The 15927-nt window shown below is 51.0% G+C and overlaps 1 protein-coding gene across 20 annotated transcripts in view; it reads right to left on the bottom strand.

Annotated features, from left to right (window-relative positions):
* Window positions 1-15927, bottom strand: part of ZNF618 (zinc finger protein 618) — a 334457-nt gene that overhangs the window by 133326 nt on the left and 185204 nt on the right. For 19 of the 20 annotated variants that reach the window (XM_075120522.1, XM_075120511.1, XM_075120515.1 and 16 more), the window contains exon 3: window positions 317-400. The exons of the other annotated variant lie outside the window; for it this stretch is intronic. In XM_075120522.1, the coding sequence (XP_074976623.1) occupies window positions 317-400 (84 nt within the window). The remainder of the gene's footprint in view (window positions 1-316; window positions 401-15927) is intronic. 20 annotated transcript variants of the gene reach the window in all.

Below are 15927 nucleotides of genomic sequence, written 5' to 3'. Positions count from 1 at the left end.
GGAAGCTGAAGTTCCTGGAATGAGAGGGGCAACAGGGTGAGAAAGGATAACAGGTGGAGAGACTACCAGAGGAGGGCGCAGCACCTGGAAGGAGCTAATCCCCAGAGCTGCCAGGAGGAAGCGCTAGAGCAGTGAGTGGTCCCCATGACACCTGCAGAATGGGGGACTATCCTGGAGAACAGTAACTCCGAAAAGGATTTAGGGGTCATAGTGGACAACATCTGCTCCCAGGGCGATGCTGTGGCAAAAAGGGTTAATGCGATCCTTGGATGTATAAACAGGAGAATAGAGAGGAAAATTAGGGGAGTGATTTTACCTCTGTATATGGCATTGGTGAGACTTGACACTGGAATACTCTGTCCAGTCCTGGTGTCCACATTTTAAGGAGGATGTTGAAAAACTGGAGAGTACAGAGAAGAGCCACATAAATTATTTGAAGGCAGGAGAAAATGCCTTCCAGTGAGAGACTTAAGAAGACTTCTATCCATTTAGTTTATCAAAACGAAGACTGAGAGGTACCTTGATTACAAGTATGTGAGTGCCTTCATGGGGTCCAAAGGACTCTTTAATCTAGCAAAGAAAGGCAGAACAAGAATCTATGGCTAGGAGCTGAAACCAGATAAATTCAAATTAGACACAAAGCTTTAACAGTGAAGGGGATTTATCACTGGAACAAACACCCAAGGGAAGTGGCAGATTTTCCATCTCTTGCTGCCTTTCTGGAAGATGATCTAGTCTAATAAAAGTTACTGGGCTTAATACACAGATAACTGGGTAAAATTTAATGGGCTGTGATATACAGAAGGTGGGACAAAGATGATCTACTGGTCCCTTCTGGCCTTAAAGTCTCTTGATCTATGAATGCTTGAATCAGAAAAACTTTTTCAGGACCCCAGAACCTTAGCTCTTCATGCTCATTGCCATTTTTTATCCACCCCTACTAAGAGGATAATTTCCAGAGAACAGGCAGACATGCTCTTGCCTGACCTTTTCTGGGAAAGACCAACCTACAAACCTCAACTAAAATCAACATTATTCCACAACCGCTGCCCCTAATCCCCAAAACATTAACACATACTTATTTAAAGCATCAGTTCTGTAACTACCGAGGGGCTCCATCTTAACAGAAAGATCAGCCTCCCACAGTTTTAATAAACAGCTAACCCCCTTCCTATATATCTCTTGATGCTCACACAAGAAATTATCCTGCACTGGGCCTGCAAAACCTTATTTAAGATCCGCATCAAATTCAGAATGATAGTCTGGTTACGGGCCACATGCCCTATTTGATATTCAAGCCACACAACTCATTCTATCTCATCTCCTAGACACTCAACAAATTCTTGTTGTGAGTGAAAGGACGACGCTGCAGGTACATCACAGGTCACAGGATGTATCCCTCCGTATCGCAGACAGAAAAGAGGAGCAGGTCTTAGCATTTCTACTTTTACGGGATTTGTTCTACTATCTCAATAACTGGGAAAAAACCATGGGCTGCATCTAGATTAAAATAAAGCAATAGCAAATGAGTTCTCTTTTGGCCAAAACCAATACACTGTTGGTATTTTTTTTTTGTTTTTGTTTTTAGATTAGCATGCATTACTCATTACATAAAACAACTACTTAATCTGTGGCACATCCTGGGGACTGACTAGTTAGATTTTTTTCTTCTGACCACTTCCTGCTTCTACACTCTTGACTTTCACAGCTTTAAATGTTGGCAATTCTCAGTTCTTTACTGCACAGGTCAGAGATCATTTTTGCAGTAAAAAAAGCCCATTCAACCAGACTACAGGACTCCTAAATGCAAGAAACAACACTCACTGATGCATAAATATTTTAAGTTGGAGAAACAGTGTGTTTTGTTTCCATTCTATTCTGACTCTACAGCAGTCACATATTATTGCCACATACTATTTCCTATACACAGAGGATTCAGTCAAGAAGTTTTACATTAACTACTTTTTCAAAACTGGTTTTTTAAAAATTCACATTCCTATAATTTAATATCTCATTTAAAGTTACTTTCCACCCATCAGTCAATTTCACATGGTAGGCCTTGTTCACACTTGCGGTGTAGGGTACGTATAGACACATACCACAGCAAAAAGCAGGCTACGTTCACATGGCAGTGAAAGGCTCTGGCAAGAGGGAGACAGGCAGCTGCCAGACCCTTTTGCCACTGCTTCCCCACTGTCAGAACCTTTCCCTGCTGCCGGAGCCTCTCACAGCATTGCACTGCTAAAAACAACAGCACAGGTGTGGGAGGTTCTGGCGTGTCTTTACTTTACTCACCTAAGCAGGCCACACAGCCTGCACCGCTATTTATACACATGGCAGGGCAGCCTGCAGTGTTTGCACTCTACAGAGAGCCTGTCATAAATATAAAGGGAAGGGTAAACCCCTTTGAAATCCCTCCTGGCCAGGGGAAAGCTCCTCTCACCTGTAAAGGGTTAAGAAGCTAAAGGTAACCTCGCTGGCACCTGACCAAAATGACCAATGAGGAGACAAGATACTTTCAAAAGCTGGGAGGAGGGAGAGAAACAAAGGGTCTGTGTGTCTGTCTATATGCTGGTTTCTGCCGGGGATAGACCAGGAATGGAGTCTTAGAACTTTTAGTAAGCAATCTAGCTAGGTATGTGTTAGATTATGATTTCTTTAAATGGCTGAGAAAAGAATTGTGCTGAATAGAATAACTATTTCTGTCTGTGTATCTTTTTTGTAACTTAAAGTTTTGCCTAGAGGGGTTCTCTATGTTTTTGAATCTAATTACCCTGTAAGATATCTACCATCCTGATTTTACAGGGGGGATTTCTTTATTTCTATTTACTTCTATTTTTATTAAAAGTCTTCTTGTAAGAAAACTGAATGCTTTTTCATTGTTCTCAGATCCAAGGGTTTGGGTCTGTGGTCACCTATGCAAATTGGTGAGGTTTTTTATCCAACATTTCCCAGGAAAGGGGGGGGTGCAAGTGTTGGGAGGATTGTTCATTGTTCTTAAGATCCAAGGGTCTGGGTCTATAGTCACCTAGGCAAATTGGTGAGGCTTTTTACCAAACCTTGTCCAGGAAGTGGGGTGCAAGGTTTTGGGAAGTATTTTGGGGGGAAAGACGCGTCCAAACAGCTCTTCCCCAGTAACCAGTATTAGTTTGGTGGTGGTAGCGGCCAATCCAAGGACAACGGGTGGAATATTTTGTATCTTGGGGAAGTTTTGACCTAAGCTGGTAAAGATAAGCTTAGGAGGTTTTTCATGCAGGTCCCCACATCTGTACCCTAGAGTTCAGAGTGGGGGAGGAACCTTGACAGCCATACATGTAGAAATAGCCTGAGGCAAGCTGTCCTTGTATTTTACTCTGGCTGAATCCACACCTCACTAACCTACAGTTACACATATCTATTTAAATTCAATCCTCTCTCTCTCTCTCTCATACACACACACAGAGACTGTGTAACCATCTTCATTTCCAATCAATACATGTTTAGAAAAAAAGCCTTCTACGTCTACATGACCCATTTACGTTAAGAATATAATACACAGGTACTGGATGATTTGGGGAATGCGAGATACGGACTTTCCTTGAAGGTCTCTGGTTCAACTCTGCCTTCTTTGTAGTGATAAAGTAATTACCAGCTGATGGTCACATGTTTGCCTCAACTGTTATTTTATATTATGATAGCACCTATTACATGAGTTGACAGACTCGGTCCAATTTCTAGTAATATTTGGCACTCTTGATGTGAACGACATCTGAGAGATGGGTTGATCGTGACAAACAAATTACCCTCTCACTCTTTGAGGTGGCTCCAACCAGGTCAGGAAACTCTAGGCTGAGGTATGGTTGATGCTTACACTGTTAAACATTAAAGACCAACCAAAATGTGGCTGCATTTCCATGGTGAATGAAGTACATATTTTTCTCTCTCTCACTCACACATACAGAGAGAGAGAGAGAGAGTCAAAAATGCCTATGTGATTTAGAAATCAATTTAGACTGGAATTTGAGGGTGAATGCAAGGCACCTTTTCCTTATGGAACTCTGTGCATAGATTCCAAGGCCAGAAGGGGCCATGTGATCATCTCACCTGATCTCCTGTATAACACAGGACAGACACCTGCCTCACAATCATCCCTAGAGCAGACCTTTTAGAAAAACATCAAGCCTTGATTTAAAAATTGTCAGTGATGGAGAATCCACCACAATCCTTGATAAAGTGTTCTCATGGTTAATTACTCTCACTTAAAAATTTACACTTTATTTCCAGTCTGAATTTGTCTAGTTTAAACTTCCAGCCACTGGCTTGTCTTAAACCTTTCTCTGCTAGAAATCTCATTATTAAATATATGTTCCCCATGTAGGTACTTACAGACTGTAATCAAGTCACCCCTTAACCTTCACTTTCCCCTCTGATTTCAGTAATTTCTCAGGTCTCTCCTCTACTAGCCCTGTAGTAGTTAACGCTGTGAAGTATCAAGGGTTACAGCTTGTGTAAAAATAAAAGGTAAACTGTTACAAAAACAGAAACAATAATTCTTTAGGGCCCCCTGAATGCCATGACAAACAAAACCAAAACATTTAATTGTTGCTGTGCAGGTGCTGCTACAAAATTTCGCCAAGTATGTAATCCACATTTTGTTAACATTATTTATTTACTTTTTCTGATAGTCCATTGTAAAAGCAATGAGGAAGATTGGCAAAACAGTGGGGAAATAATGCCTAATGAAGTCGGCAAGAGTTTCTGTATGACAAACGCTTGCCCATGCTAAACCATGGAAGGGTCCAGAGTGACCTAGACAAATTGTAGGATTGGGCCAAAAGAAATCTGATGAGGTTCAACAAGGACAAGTGCAGAGTCCTGCACTTAGGAAGGAAGAATCCCATGCACTGCAACAGGCTGGGGACCGACTGGCTAAGCAGCAGTTCTGTAGAAAAGGGCCTGGGGATTACAGTGGACGAGAAGCTGCATCTGAGTCAGCAGTGTGCCCTTGTTGCCAAGAAGGCTAACAGAATATTGGAAGAGGAAGAGGTCTAATGAAATAAAAATTACATTATAATGTCTAAAATATATACTGTCCCAACCTTTAACGAGTAATGTTAGCTTGTTTTTCACATTTTGCCTAAATGAATTGTCCAATTATACTAAAAGACCCAACCAAACAACAACTTTTCTAAAGGCAGTGTGTAGAGATGGGACATAGGCCTCTTAATAGGCTTATCACTTGTAAATTGCAAAGAAAGTTTTAGATTTCAGGTTGCAATACAGGCTGAGATTTTTTTACAATACAAATGCAATTTTAAAAGGCATGAAGGTCAGAGACAAGGAGGTAGCTTCTGACACCGTTATATGAAGAAACGGCCCCCAGCTCAGACCCCGTCCTCCTCCTTTCCTGACTTTATTTTTAATCTAAAGCTGACACCTTCTCCATATTCTTCTCCTAAACATTCTGCTTTTAATCACATCCAATTAAGTTTTAAAAAAAGAAACTATCCAAAACTTTTAAAAATTTAATATGAATACCAGGGCCTGGGGATAAGAGAGCTGGCGTGGATGTTAGGGGAACATTGATAACTGACTGAAATATTTATTTAGTTAAACAGTTTTGCGTCAATTCTTGATTAGTTGTCATAGAATCATAGAATATTAGGGTTAGAATAGAACTCAGGAGGTCATCTAGTCCAACCCCTGCTCAAAGCAGGACCAACACCAACTAAATCATCCCAGCCAAGGATTTGTCAAGCCAGGCATTAAAAACCTCTAAGGATGGAAATTCTACCACCTTCCTATGTAACCCATACCAGTGTTTCACCATCCTCCTAGTGAAATAGTGTTTCCGAATATCCAACCTAGACCTCCCCCACTGCAACTTGAGACCATTGCTCCTTGTTCTGTCATCTGCCACCCTGAGAACAGCCAAGCTCCATCCCCTTTGGAACCCCCCTTCAGGTAATTGAAGGCTGCTATCAAATCCCCCCTCACTCTTCTCTTCTGCAGACTAAGTAACCCCAGTTCCCTCAGCCTCTCCTCGTATGTCGTGTGCCCCAGCGCCCTTATCATTTTTGTTGCCCTCTGCTGGACTCTCTCCAATTTGTCCACATCCCTTCTGTAGTGGGGGGACCAAAACTGGACACAATACTCCAGGTGTGGCCACACCAGTGCCGAATAGAGGGGAAAAATCACTTCCCTCGATCTGCTGGCAATGCTCCTACTCATGCAGCCCAACATGCCATTCACCTTCTTGGCAACAAGGGCACACTGCTGACTCATATCCAGCTTCTCATCCACTGTAGTCCCCAGGTCCTTATCCTCATGCTTCGTTTTTTCAAGTTACCTTTAAAAGTCTGCGTTACTCCCTCTGTTTCATGACTTTTTAATTTTTTTTAAATTTATTTAGTTGAATGTGCTAAATAAGTTAATAATGAAAGATATATATTGATAAAACATTTAAGATACATTGTATTTAAGAACATTTTGTCTGTATCTACTGCCTCTCAAATACTAAAATATAGTTTTCACTAATACCACATTCCTGCTTTTATTTAATTTATTAAATCCAAGTTTAATCAAATTAATTTACCTTCCATACTTTAAATTCTACAAGAGTTACAAGTCTACCTTGACAAAAAGGGCATAGTGTGTGGAAAAAGTAGTAAAAAGAGATAACTTGTTTTACATAAAATAGTTTACACTAGGTCTGCATTTTGTCTCAGACATGTGTATTAACCAATTTTACACCATTAGATTTCCTTTAAGTTAGGCCATGTGTGTGCATCCGTGTGTGTGTGGTAAAAAATAATCCTGAAAAACAAATATGAATGTGTATGAGTGACTAATCTGAATGTATGCTTACAGTGGTTTATCTATAAAATAGTATACAAGTTGGCTTCAACTTATGCTTAATTGTTTTGGGAAGCAGGGCAGGGGATGGAAGAGTAAGTGGCGCTGTGTTTGTTTGTTCTATGTTTTGCTAATTTATTATTAATGATCATCTGTCCTGCAAAAAAATTAGAAACTTTAAAAGGCCTCTAATACAACTTAACCAACAGCAATCATTTCCAATAAGTATAACAGTCTATGAAGAAACACATTCCTTTGTGTAAACTGAATAAAGGAAATGGACATAAAGGTTAGATATGTTTTTCATTAGGGTCTGTCTACCATTTTTTAAAGACAAATGGTAAAGGAATTATATAGGAAGAAGGAATTTTATTCCTGGTTCAGAATGCAACAGATATAAGCCTAGCTGCTAAATTTACATAGGTTTTGTAAAACGTCTGATAAGGAAATCTGCGTGCATGCTCGTTGAAGGGTCATGTTACTTCACATAAAAGCTAAAACACGCAAAAAAGTGTGTATGTGGGAGAGTGGCACATGCCAGCAGTCTTATCTCTGTCCTTTCAAAAATTATAAAGCCTTGGCTTTTTTTTTAAATGTAGGTTTTTATTGTAAAGCCCCTTGTAAATGACAGGGAATGGTATACTGTCCCATGGAATTGAAAACTTTCTTCAGACTTTACAAACAGTATATACTGTGACAGGTTTGGGCCAGATGGCTACAGGAGAGTGATCCCATTGGGATCCGGGAAGTGGGCGGGCAAAGTGAAACAACAGGGACAGGAGTGTGGTCAAAGGGTAAACCAAGGGAATCGGACGGGGACACCGAGCAGAGAACCCCGGACAGCGCCCACTGCGCCTCAAAGGCATCAAGGGAGTCAGTGGATGCCGCCCAGAGGAACTCTGCCCGGATACGTGAACTGACGGAGAATCGGAAATAGGCCCCACAGTCACAGGAGACTCCATTGGCCAACCTCCTCACTCAGGTTTTATAGATGGCCATTTTAACTAGGGCCAGGAGGAGGCTGACCAGGAGATCCTATGACTTTGTGGGGCCACGGATAGGGAGTGCATAAATAAGAAGGTGAGGGGAAAAGTGCAACCAAAAACGTAATAAAATATTTGTGAGGAGCTGGAATAGGGGCTGCAGTCTGGCACACTCCAAATATATGTGTGCCAGAGTTTCCCTCACGCCGCAAAAAGGGCAGGTATCTAGGATAGTGGTGAACCGCGCCAAGTACACGCCCGTGCTCACGGCTCCATGAAGGAGCCACCAACTGATATCCCCGGCAGGCCACAGGACCAACGTGGAATATAGGCCGGCACACCAGGGCTCCTCATCCTCCAAAGGTGGCAGGAGGTCCCACCATTTTGTATCTGGGCAGGACATGAGAGTGAGGGTGTGAAGGGTATGGAGCATGAGTGTGTATAGATGTTTCCTTGGCGCGGTCTGGAAGCAGACCGGCTGCAGCTCGTGCAGCCGGCTCACGGTGAAGGGGTGGGGGGGTCGGTTGGGTCCATGGGGCGGGGGCCCGATGAAAAGGTCCGGCAGGCCTCGGGTGGGCGTGCCCTCGTGCAGGACCCCGTCGAGGTAAACCCGAGCAGAGGGCAGCAAAGCGACCCTCACCTCCTGAAGTATGTGCCGGGGAATACAAGGTCTGGAGAGCCCCATGCGCTGAGCGAGCATCAAGGGATCCAGCCAGTCTCCCCGGTCATAGTCCAGGAGGTCTCCGACTCTTGTGACTTCTGCCAGGACCAACCTCTGGCGCACTGAGGGGGACTCCGCCACCTGCACGCGAAGCTGGGGGTTGTGTAGCAGGGGCTCCGTGAGGAGATCTGCCCCCTCGGTGGCTGCCACAGACCTGGTCGTTGAGAGCAGTTTCCAGGTCCAGAGGAGGTCCTGGTAGAAGACCGGCAGCCTGGAGAGGTCTCGCGGAAGACCTCTCAGATGGAGATAAAGGAGCCGCCAGTCGTATCGGAGCCCTTGGAAGCGGCGCAGGAAGGCGTACGCCAGTACGCTCCACGCCGGACTACCTACACCATAAAGGAGCCTCTGCAGGGCCCGGAGGTGGAAGACATGGACCTGAGTGTGCAGACACTTCAGGCCCTGCTCTCCCTCCTCCAGGGGCAGATGGAGAATCCCTGCAGGGACCCAGTGCAGTCCTGACTAGAAGAACTCCAGAATCTATGTCTGGAGGTTGGCCAGGAAACCCAGGGCCGGGACCAGGGTGTTGAGCCAGTACCAGAGCACGGACAGGACCAGTTGATGAAGCACCAGCACTCTCCCTCGAAGGGAGAGGCACCGGAGTAGTCCTGTCCATTTCCGGAGCCGCTCGATCACCCTGCCCTCTAAATCGTGCCAGCTCTCCGGTGGAGAGGGATACGTGGCAGAAAGGTAAACGCCGAGATAGAGCAGCGGACCCGCGCTCCACCGGATGGCCTGAAGCATGAGTGGGAGGGAGCTCGCCTGCCAGCCGTCCCCAACCACCAGGCCAGAGCTCTTGACCCAGTTGACCCGGGCGGAGGAGGCTGCCGAATAGATGGCCTGGCAAGCTTCCATCCGCGCCAAGTCGCCCGGGTCCTGGACCACAAGGAGCACATCATCGGCGTACACCGACAGGACCAGCCGCAGCACCAACCCCGTCAACCTCCTATAGAGGAGACAGAGGAAGGGCTCCATCGCCAGAGCGTACAGCTGGCCCGAGAGGGGGCACCCCTGCCATACTCCTCGCCTGAAGCTGACCGGTTTGGTCAGGGTCCAGTTGAGCCTGACCAGACACTCTGCAGAGGCATACAGCACCCGGAGAAAACCCACAAACTGGGGTCCGAAGCCAAACACTCACAGAGTGCTCAGGAGATACCCGTGATCCACCCTGTCGAACGCCTTCTCCTGATCCAAGGACAGGAGGGCGAACGACAGACCATCCGTACACCCGAGTTCCAAAAGGTCCCGGACCAGATATAGATTGTCAAAGATGCTGCGGCCTGGGACGGTGTAAGTCTGGTCTGGATGGACCACGTAGCTGCAGCGAGGTGGCTTTTGCTACGACTTTGTAGTTCGTGCTGGGGAGTGAGACAGGACGCCAATTTCGTAAATTGCGGAGGTCCCCCTTCTTCGACAATAAGGCGAGCACGGCTCGCTTGCACGAAAGAGGGAGGACCCTGCTCTGGTGACTAGGTCTGGGCCGAGGACGTCCCAGAACACGTGGTAGAACTCCACGGTCAGCCCGTCCATGCCCAGAGATTTATTGGTGGGCATGCGACGGAGGGCTTCTGAGAACTCGGCCAGAGTGAGAGGCAGCTCTAGCCGGTCTCGGTCGCCCGCACTGACCGTAGGGACCTCCTCCCAGAGCACTCTGCAAGCTTTAGGATCGGTCGGATCCGGAGAGAAAAGGCTTGTGTAGAAGGCTCTCGCCCTCCTCCACATCTCCACCGGATCCGTGAGGGGGATGCCGTCTTCTGCCAGAAGGCAGGTGATATGTTTCTTGGCTCCCCTCCTTTTCTCCAGGGCGTAGAAGAAGCGGGAGCCGCGATCCATCTCCGAAAGGAGGAGGATGTGGGATCAAACAAAGGCACCCCAGGCCCGATGGTCCTCGAGGGCCCGGAGCTCCTCCCCTTCTCCCGGCACACTCCGCAGAGGGGCGGATCCTCGGGGTTGGTGGCCAGATGCCTCTCCAGCTCTAAAATCTCCTGTTCCAATTGCTCTACTGCCACATCCCTCCGTCGGCTGGCGCCCCGGGTGTAGTCACGGCACAAGAGCCGGGTGCGCACCTTCCCCAGGTCCCAACACCGACACGCCGAGGGAAAGGCACACCGCTGCCCTTGCCAGGCCAGCCAGAACTCCTGCAAGGACGTCACGAAGCCCACATCCTCCAACAAGCTGTTGTTGAAATGCCAATAGGCCAGCCCCAGCCTCTCCGCGCAGAGGGAGGCCGTCACGGTGGCTAAATGATGGTCAGAAAATGGGGTCGGCCGGATGCTGGAGGAGTGAGCTCATGAAAGGAGGAAGCGTGATAAATAAATGCGGTCCAACCAGGAGTGGCGCGACCGATGGGCCTCCACCCGGACAAAGGTGAATGTGGAAGTGTCATCTGGGTGGTGGTCACGCCAGACATCCACCAGGGAGTGGTGTTCGACTGTCTCCCAGAGGACATCTGCGGCGGCCAGCCAATGCTCGGTCCTGCTCCTCGAGGGTGGTGTTAAAGTCCCCACCCAGGACCAGGCACTCATGAGGATCCAAGGTGCCGAGGAAGGCGGACGCCTGCTGATAGAATTGTAGCCAATCCAGGCCTGATGTTGGGGCATAGACGTTAACGAGGTTGACCACGAGCCCCTCCATATGGACCTGGAGGTGCAGCAGGCGGCCCGGCACAGCCTCGGCAACCCCCGGCACCTCGGGCCGTAGGTCAGGGGAGAACAGGGTCGTTACTCCAGCCGTACAAACTGTGAGATGGCTAAAGTAGACCCTGTCCCCCCAATCCAGCCGCCAGCTGTCTTCGGCGGTTGGATCCGTATGGGTCTCCTGCAGGAAGACCACAGAGTACCCCCCTCCCGAAGGAAGGAGAGCACCTGGGACCTGCAGAGACCCATCCTACAGCCCCTAGTGTTTAATGTTGCGAAGATGAGCGGTGCAATAAGGAGGGCTGGGGGGGATCCTCACCGGCAGGGACGCTCGCAGCCCCCATTGGGCCACGCAGCAAACTGTGACCTACCCTGTAGGTAAGCAACGAGTCACGGAAGCTGCGGACTCGCTGGTAGGCTGCGGCGACCTGCTTCCCTGTCCTTTTACCCTCCCCCATAAGGGCCCTTGCGGCCTGGAGAATCTGATGAAAGTCCCCCCATCGCTGGAGAGCAAGCTATACCTTGTTGCGGGAGCCACGGACGCCTTCTAAAAACTCCCGCAACTCCTCTCGCAGCACAAGGGGGGGTGGGGTTACTGTCTCCTGGTCATCCCCTGACAGGGCCCTTGGTTCAGCCCCGTGGCCCACCAAGACGGGCCGGCAGGGTGCGGACCCCTGATGGGGCGCCCAATGGGCTGGCGCCACGCGGCCCTCCTCGAACCCTGGGGCAATAGGGGGCGGCGGAGGGAAGACAGCAGCCCCTAGTGGGTCGGGGCAGGGAAACACAAAGGCCGCTCCCTGGGGGTCATCTGCTGGAAAAGGGAAGGAGACAGCCCCAGGGACAGCAATAACATTGCAGGAGGTGGACGGGATAGGGACAGGGTCAGCATCAAGGGGAGGGCTGGGATCAGGGGCAGGGGCGAGATTCTGGGCTTCAGAAGCCAAGCAGCTGGGTGGTGGCAGCTCTCGGTCAGGCTCAAGGGTTGAGGGGGTAGGGAGGGGGCTCTCGATGATGCCTGGCGCAGGCTCTATGGTGGGTTTGGCAGCCACGGCATCAGGAGGTGGACTGTCTTCTGTAGGGCCCCCGCCCAGGAAGGAGGTTGATTGCTTCACACCAACGAGGGGTGCCCCTGGTGGCTTGGATCCCGGCCGTGTGGCACTGGCCATCACCTGAACAGGCTCGACGACCGTCAGTGGGGTGCCTTCTGCAGCTGGGTTGATGGAGAAGTCCAGCGGCTCCTTGGAGGTGGGAGCGGAAGCAACAATTAGGGGGAGGGAGCATGGGGAAAGGGGGGCTGGAGAGAGGTCGCCCAGATCGAGGCCCGCTGGCAAAGGGCCGGCCTCCCGCTGGGTGACCGGGGTCAGACCTAGGGCCTCGATCTCGTATATGGAGGGGAGATCGCTTTCCACCACCCCAGTGTTCTCCCCACCGGCACCTGACACGACGTTCACCTCGGGGCTCACAGAGGCTTCAGATGGTACCAGGGCAGGAGGGGCTCTCTCGGGGGCCTCGGAGGGGAGGGACTCCCATGGAGGGGAGATACTGCCTTCCAGTGCTTCCACGTCTTCCCCAGCCAGCACCGGTGGATGGAACACAGCCGTGGGCAAAGTGGAAGGCTCGGCATTGGTGCCCCCCTTCCTGGTCTTCCGGGGGGCCTCCTTATCAGATGGGAGGAACGGAGCTTGAGCCTTCCTCTTGCTCCCGCTTCCCCTGTACTAGGGCCCAGCCCTCCATGGCATCATCTGGGGGCTGGCTAGCAGGGGTCAGGTCAGAGGCGATGGCTCAGGGACTCGGGAGGGTAACACTGGGGCAGCACGAGGGAGGGAAGATTCCCCCTGGGGCGGGCCCTCTCCTATGCCAAGCAGTGTCCCTGCTGCATCCTCCTCCACAGGCCCTGCCAGATTGCAAGAAGCGGGGGTGGGGCTCTCCCGCTCGTCTGGGCATAGTGGGGGAGGTGCTCCGAGCGGGAGCAGTGGCGGGCTGGGAAGGAGGAGGGGCGGCTTCGGGGGCCGGGCAGCCAGGGGCGCTGGCGATGATGGGGCCAGTGCCCTGCCGGGGCTCGGGGGTTCCAGATGCCCCTCCTTGCCGGGCCAAGGGGCAGTCTCTCCGGACATGCCCCATCACCCGGCAGAGGTAGTACTGGGCCTCCCCTGTGGAGTAATGCACCCAATAATGGGCCCCCTGGTAGGGGACCAAGAATGACCCCTCGACCGCCTCCCTGTCATGTGCCGCCGGTGGCAGTTGAAGCGGCACCTGCCAGCGGAACCAGAGGACGTGACGGAGGGCGGGGTCTTTGCAGCCCAGTGGGAGAGGGCTGACCATGGAGATGGGTTTCCCCAGGGTAGAGAGGGCTGGTTACAGGGCGGCATTGGGAAGAAAGGGAGGGACAGAGGTCAGGACCAGACGGATGCCCAGGTCCTCTAGCGGCTCCAGGGGGACGAACACGCCCCCCACCGTCAGTCCCTTCTCCACCGCCTCCTGGGCGGCGGCCTCCAATGCTAAGACGACGACGACCTTTCCGTACATTTTGGAGGCCGCCAAAATAGCCGTGGGCCCCACCACCCTCACCAACACCCGCACATAGGTCTCCACGTGGGGCGAGGCGGGCACCAGGAGGCAACGGATGATGTGCTTCCTGGGTATGGTGGGAAAGGGGCCCCGGCCGCTATAGCTGGTAGCGGAGGCGGTGGGCGGGAGAGATGACGGAGAGGTAGGTGGGGGGGCTGCCGCCACCTGGGCGTACACCCTGGGGGCCGGGGGAGGGACACCTGCAGAGCTGGTGGAGGGAACAGTGGGGAGGGATGCCGTGGCCGTTGGTGAGGCCGCTGCAGTGGGGGCAGCCCCTGCCATGGAGGGCTTGGTCTTTTTTGTGGGGCCCTTACCCTTCTTTTTTCCTTGGTCCTTCCCGCCGGCTGGGGGCACTTCCCAGGGTTGGAGGGGTCGAGGGACGAGGCAGCAGCAGAGGTCACCCAGGTGTCCACCTCTGCCGGTGCCCCAGCGGGGGCAGTAGCAAGTGGTTCGGCTACGCCAGCGGAGGTAGAGTCTCGGAGGGGCAACGGGGGGGGCAGGTGGGGTTTTCTGGAGGGGCCTCACCCATCTCGTCCCCCACCATTGTGAGCAGGGAGGGAAGATGAGACACCAGAAAGAAAAGGGGGAAAAGGGGAAGCAAGTCAATCACTCTTCCCCGCTAGGCTGCAGGCAGGGGAGGAGGGCGCCAAAGGGGGTGGGTTGGACGAGGGGGGCAATCAGGGATTGGGGCAATAACCAACACTGGGTGGGATTCCGGCTCCTCTACCTGCACTAGGGGAGGGAGGGATACAATAGCATTGGGGGTGCAGTTTAAAGAGGGTTTAAACTAAAACGGGGAGTGGCACAAGCGCATGGGATGGGGCATGGGCGCACAGAGCAAGGGGCTAAGCGGGCTGGAGGTAGCGCAGGGAAACCAAGGGGCTAGCTTCAGAGGCTGGGGCAGGGCAAACAAACAAAGGCTGCAGAGGGAAATGGGCAGGGCAGGCAAAAAAACTGAAGCTAGTAAGGGGGGCTGGGACAAAAGGGGGGGGCAAAAGCTGCAAAGGGAAAATGGGGCAGATAGCAAGGGGAAAAGCTGTGAGGTGGGCAGTCCGGGGCGTGGTGGGGGTACATGCGCTTCCACAAAGTCAGTGGGGGTGGTGAAGGGGGCAGTGGTGGTGGTAGTGGTGGGAATTGGGGGACACACAGATGGATCGGGGGGCAGGCTCCACACCACACCCCCTGTGTCCCCACAAACACAGTCAAGGCCCCCACCACAAGAGCACAGTTCAAAAGTTACTCAGTCTTAAGGCCCCCTCTATGGTGGTCTGCAGAGGCTCTAGGTGTTCCCCCACTGGTAGATGGTCCTCTTCTCCTCCTCCTTGGGGCTTTAGCAGCTCCAGGCAGTAAACTCTATAGCAGCAGCTCCAGGAACTCCAGGTGGTGGTCGAGGCAGGCAGAAAGGACCCCTCTCAGGTGGTGGTGGTGGTGTCCATGGCAGCAATGGCTGGGACTGGGGTCTCTCACTCTCCCCCTCTGGAGCGGGCTAGAGGGCCCCCCCCCAAGGGGCTGCAGTTGGAGCAGTTGCAGCACCCGAGGATAAAGAAGGTGTTGGGAAGAGGCCATGGGGAAGTAGCCCAGGGAGTTGTAGCTGTCACACAGCTGTTCCAGGAGGCACTCTAGACAGCTGCATCCCACAGGGCCCTGGCTGGAACCCGGAGCAGAGGGCGGGCCCAGGTTCCCCCCAAACCTCCCAACTCCTGGTCAGACACAGGAGGAGTCGACCTGGATTGTGGGTTCACGAAAATGGCCAAACTGAGGGCTGCTGTGAAAGTCCAAAGCGAGCAAATCCGCCAATATGCTCAAGACCCACCAAGGTAGAGGAGGAACTTTGTCACAATACATATAAACTATCTTTATAGGTTTTATTTGTTTGGGGTTGCTTTTGGATGCTGGGCATCTCACTTAAAGCTTTACTAAGATTAAGAGGTCTCCTTACAGCTAATGCCAATAGGTGCTAATTTCCAAGTAAGGCTGATTGCTATATTTAAACAGGTTTTGTAAAAAGTTTAATAAAAATATTCACAAGCATGCCCCTTTTGACTGGTATTTTAGCACTAATTTATGTTTTAATATAATACAGTAAATGCTTCTATACAAAGCCATGGGTTTAGAAAAACCTTCAAAGTGACTCAGGGAAATGTGATGCAATTTAATATTCTACGATGTGCGATTCTGCAAAAGGTAC

This window comes from Caretta caretta, chromosome 16 (assembly GCF_965140235.1).
Source record: "Caretta caretta isolate rCarCar2 chromosome 16, rCarCar1.hap1, whole genome shotgun sequence".
Lineage (NCBI taxonomy): Eukaryota > Metazoa > Chordata > Testudines > Cheloniidae > Caretta > Caretta caretta.
Note: the sequence above shows the minus strand (reverse complement) of the source record. Positions and strands in the feature narration are given on the sequence as shown.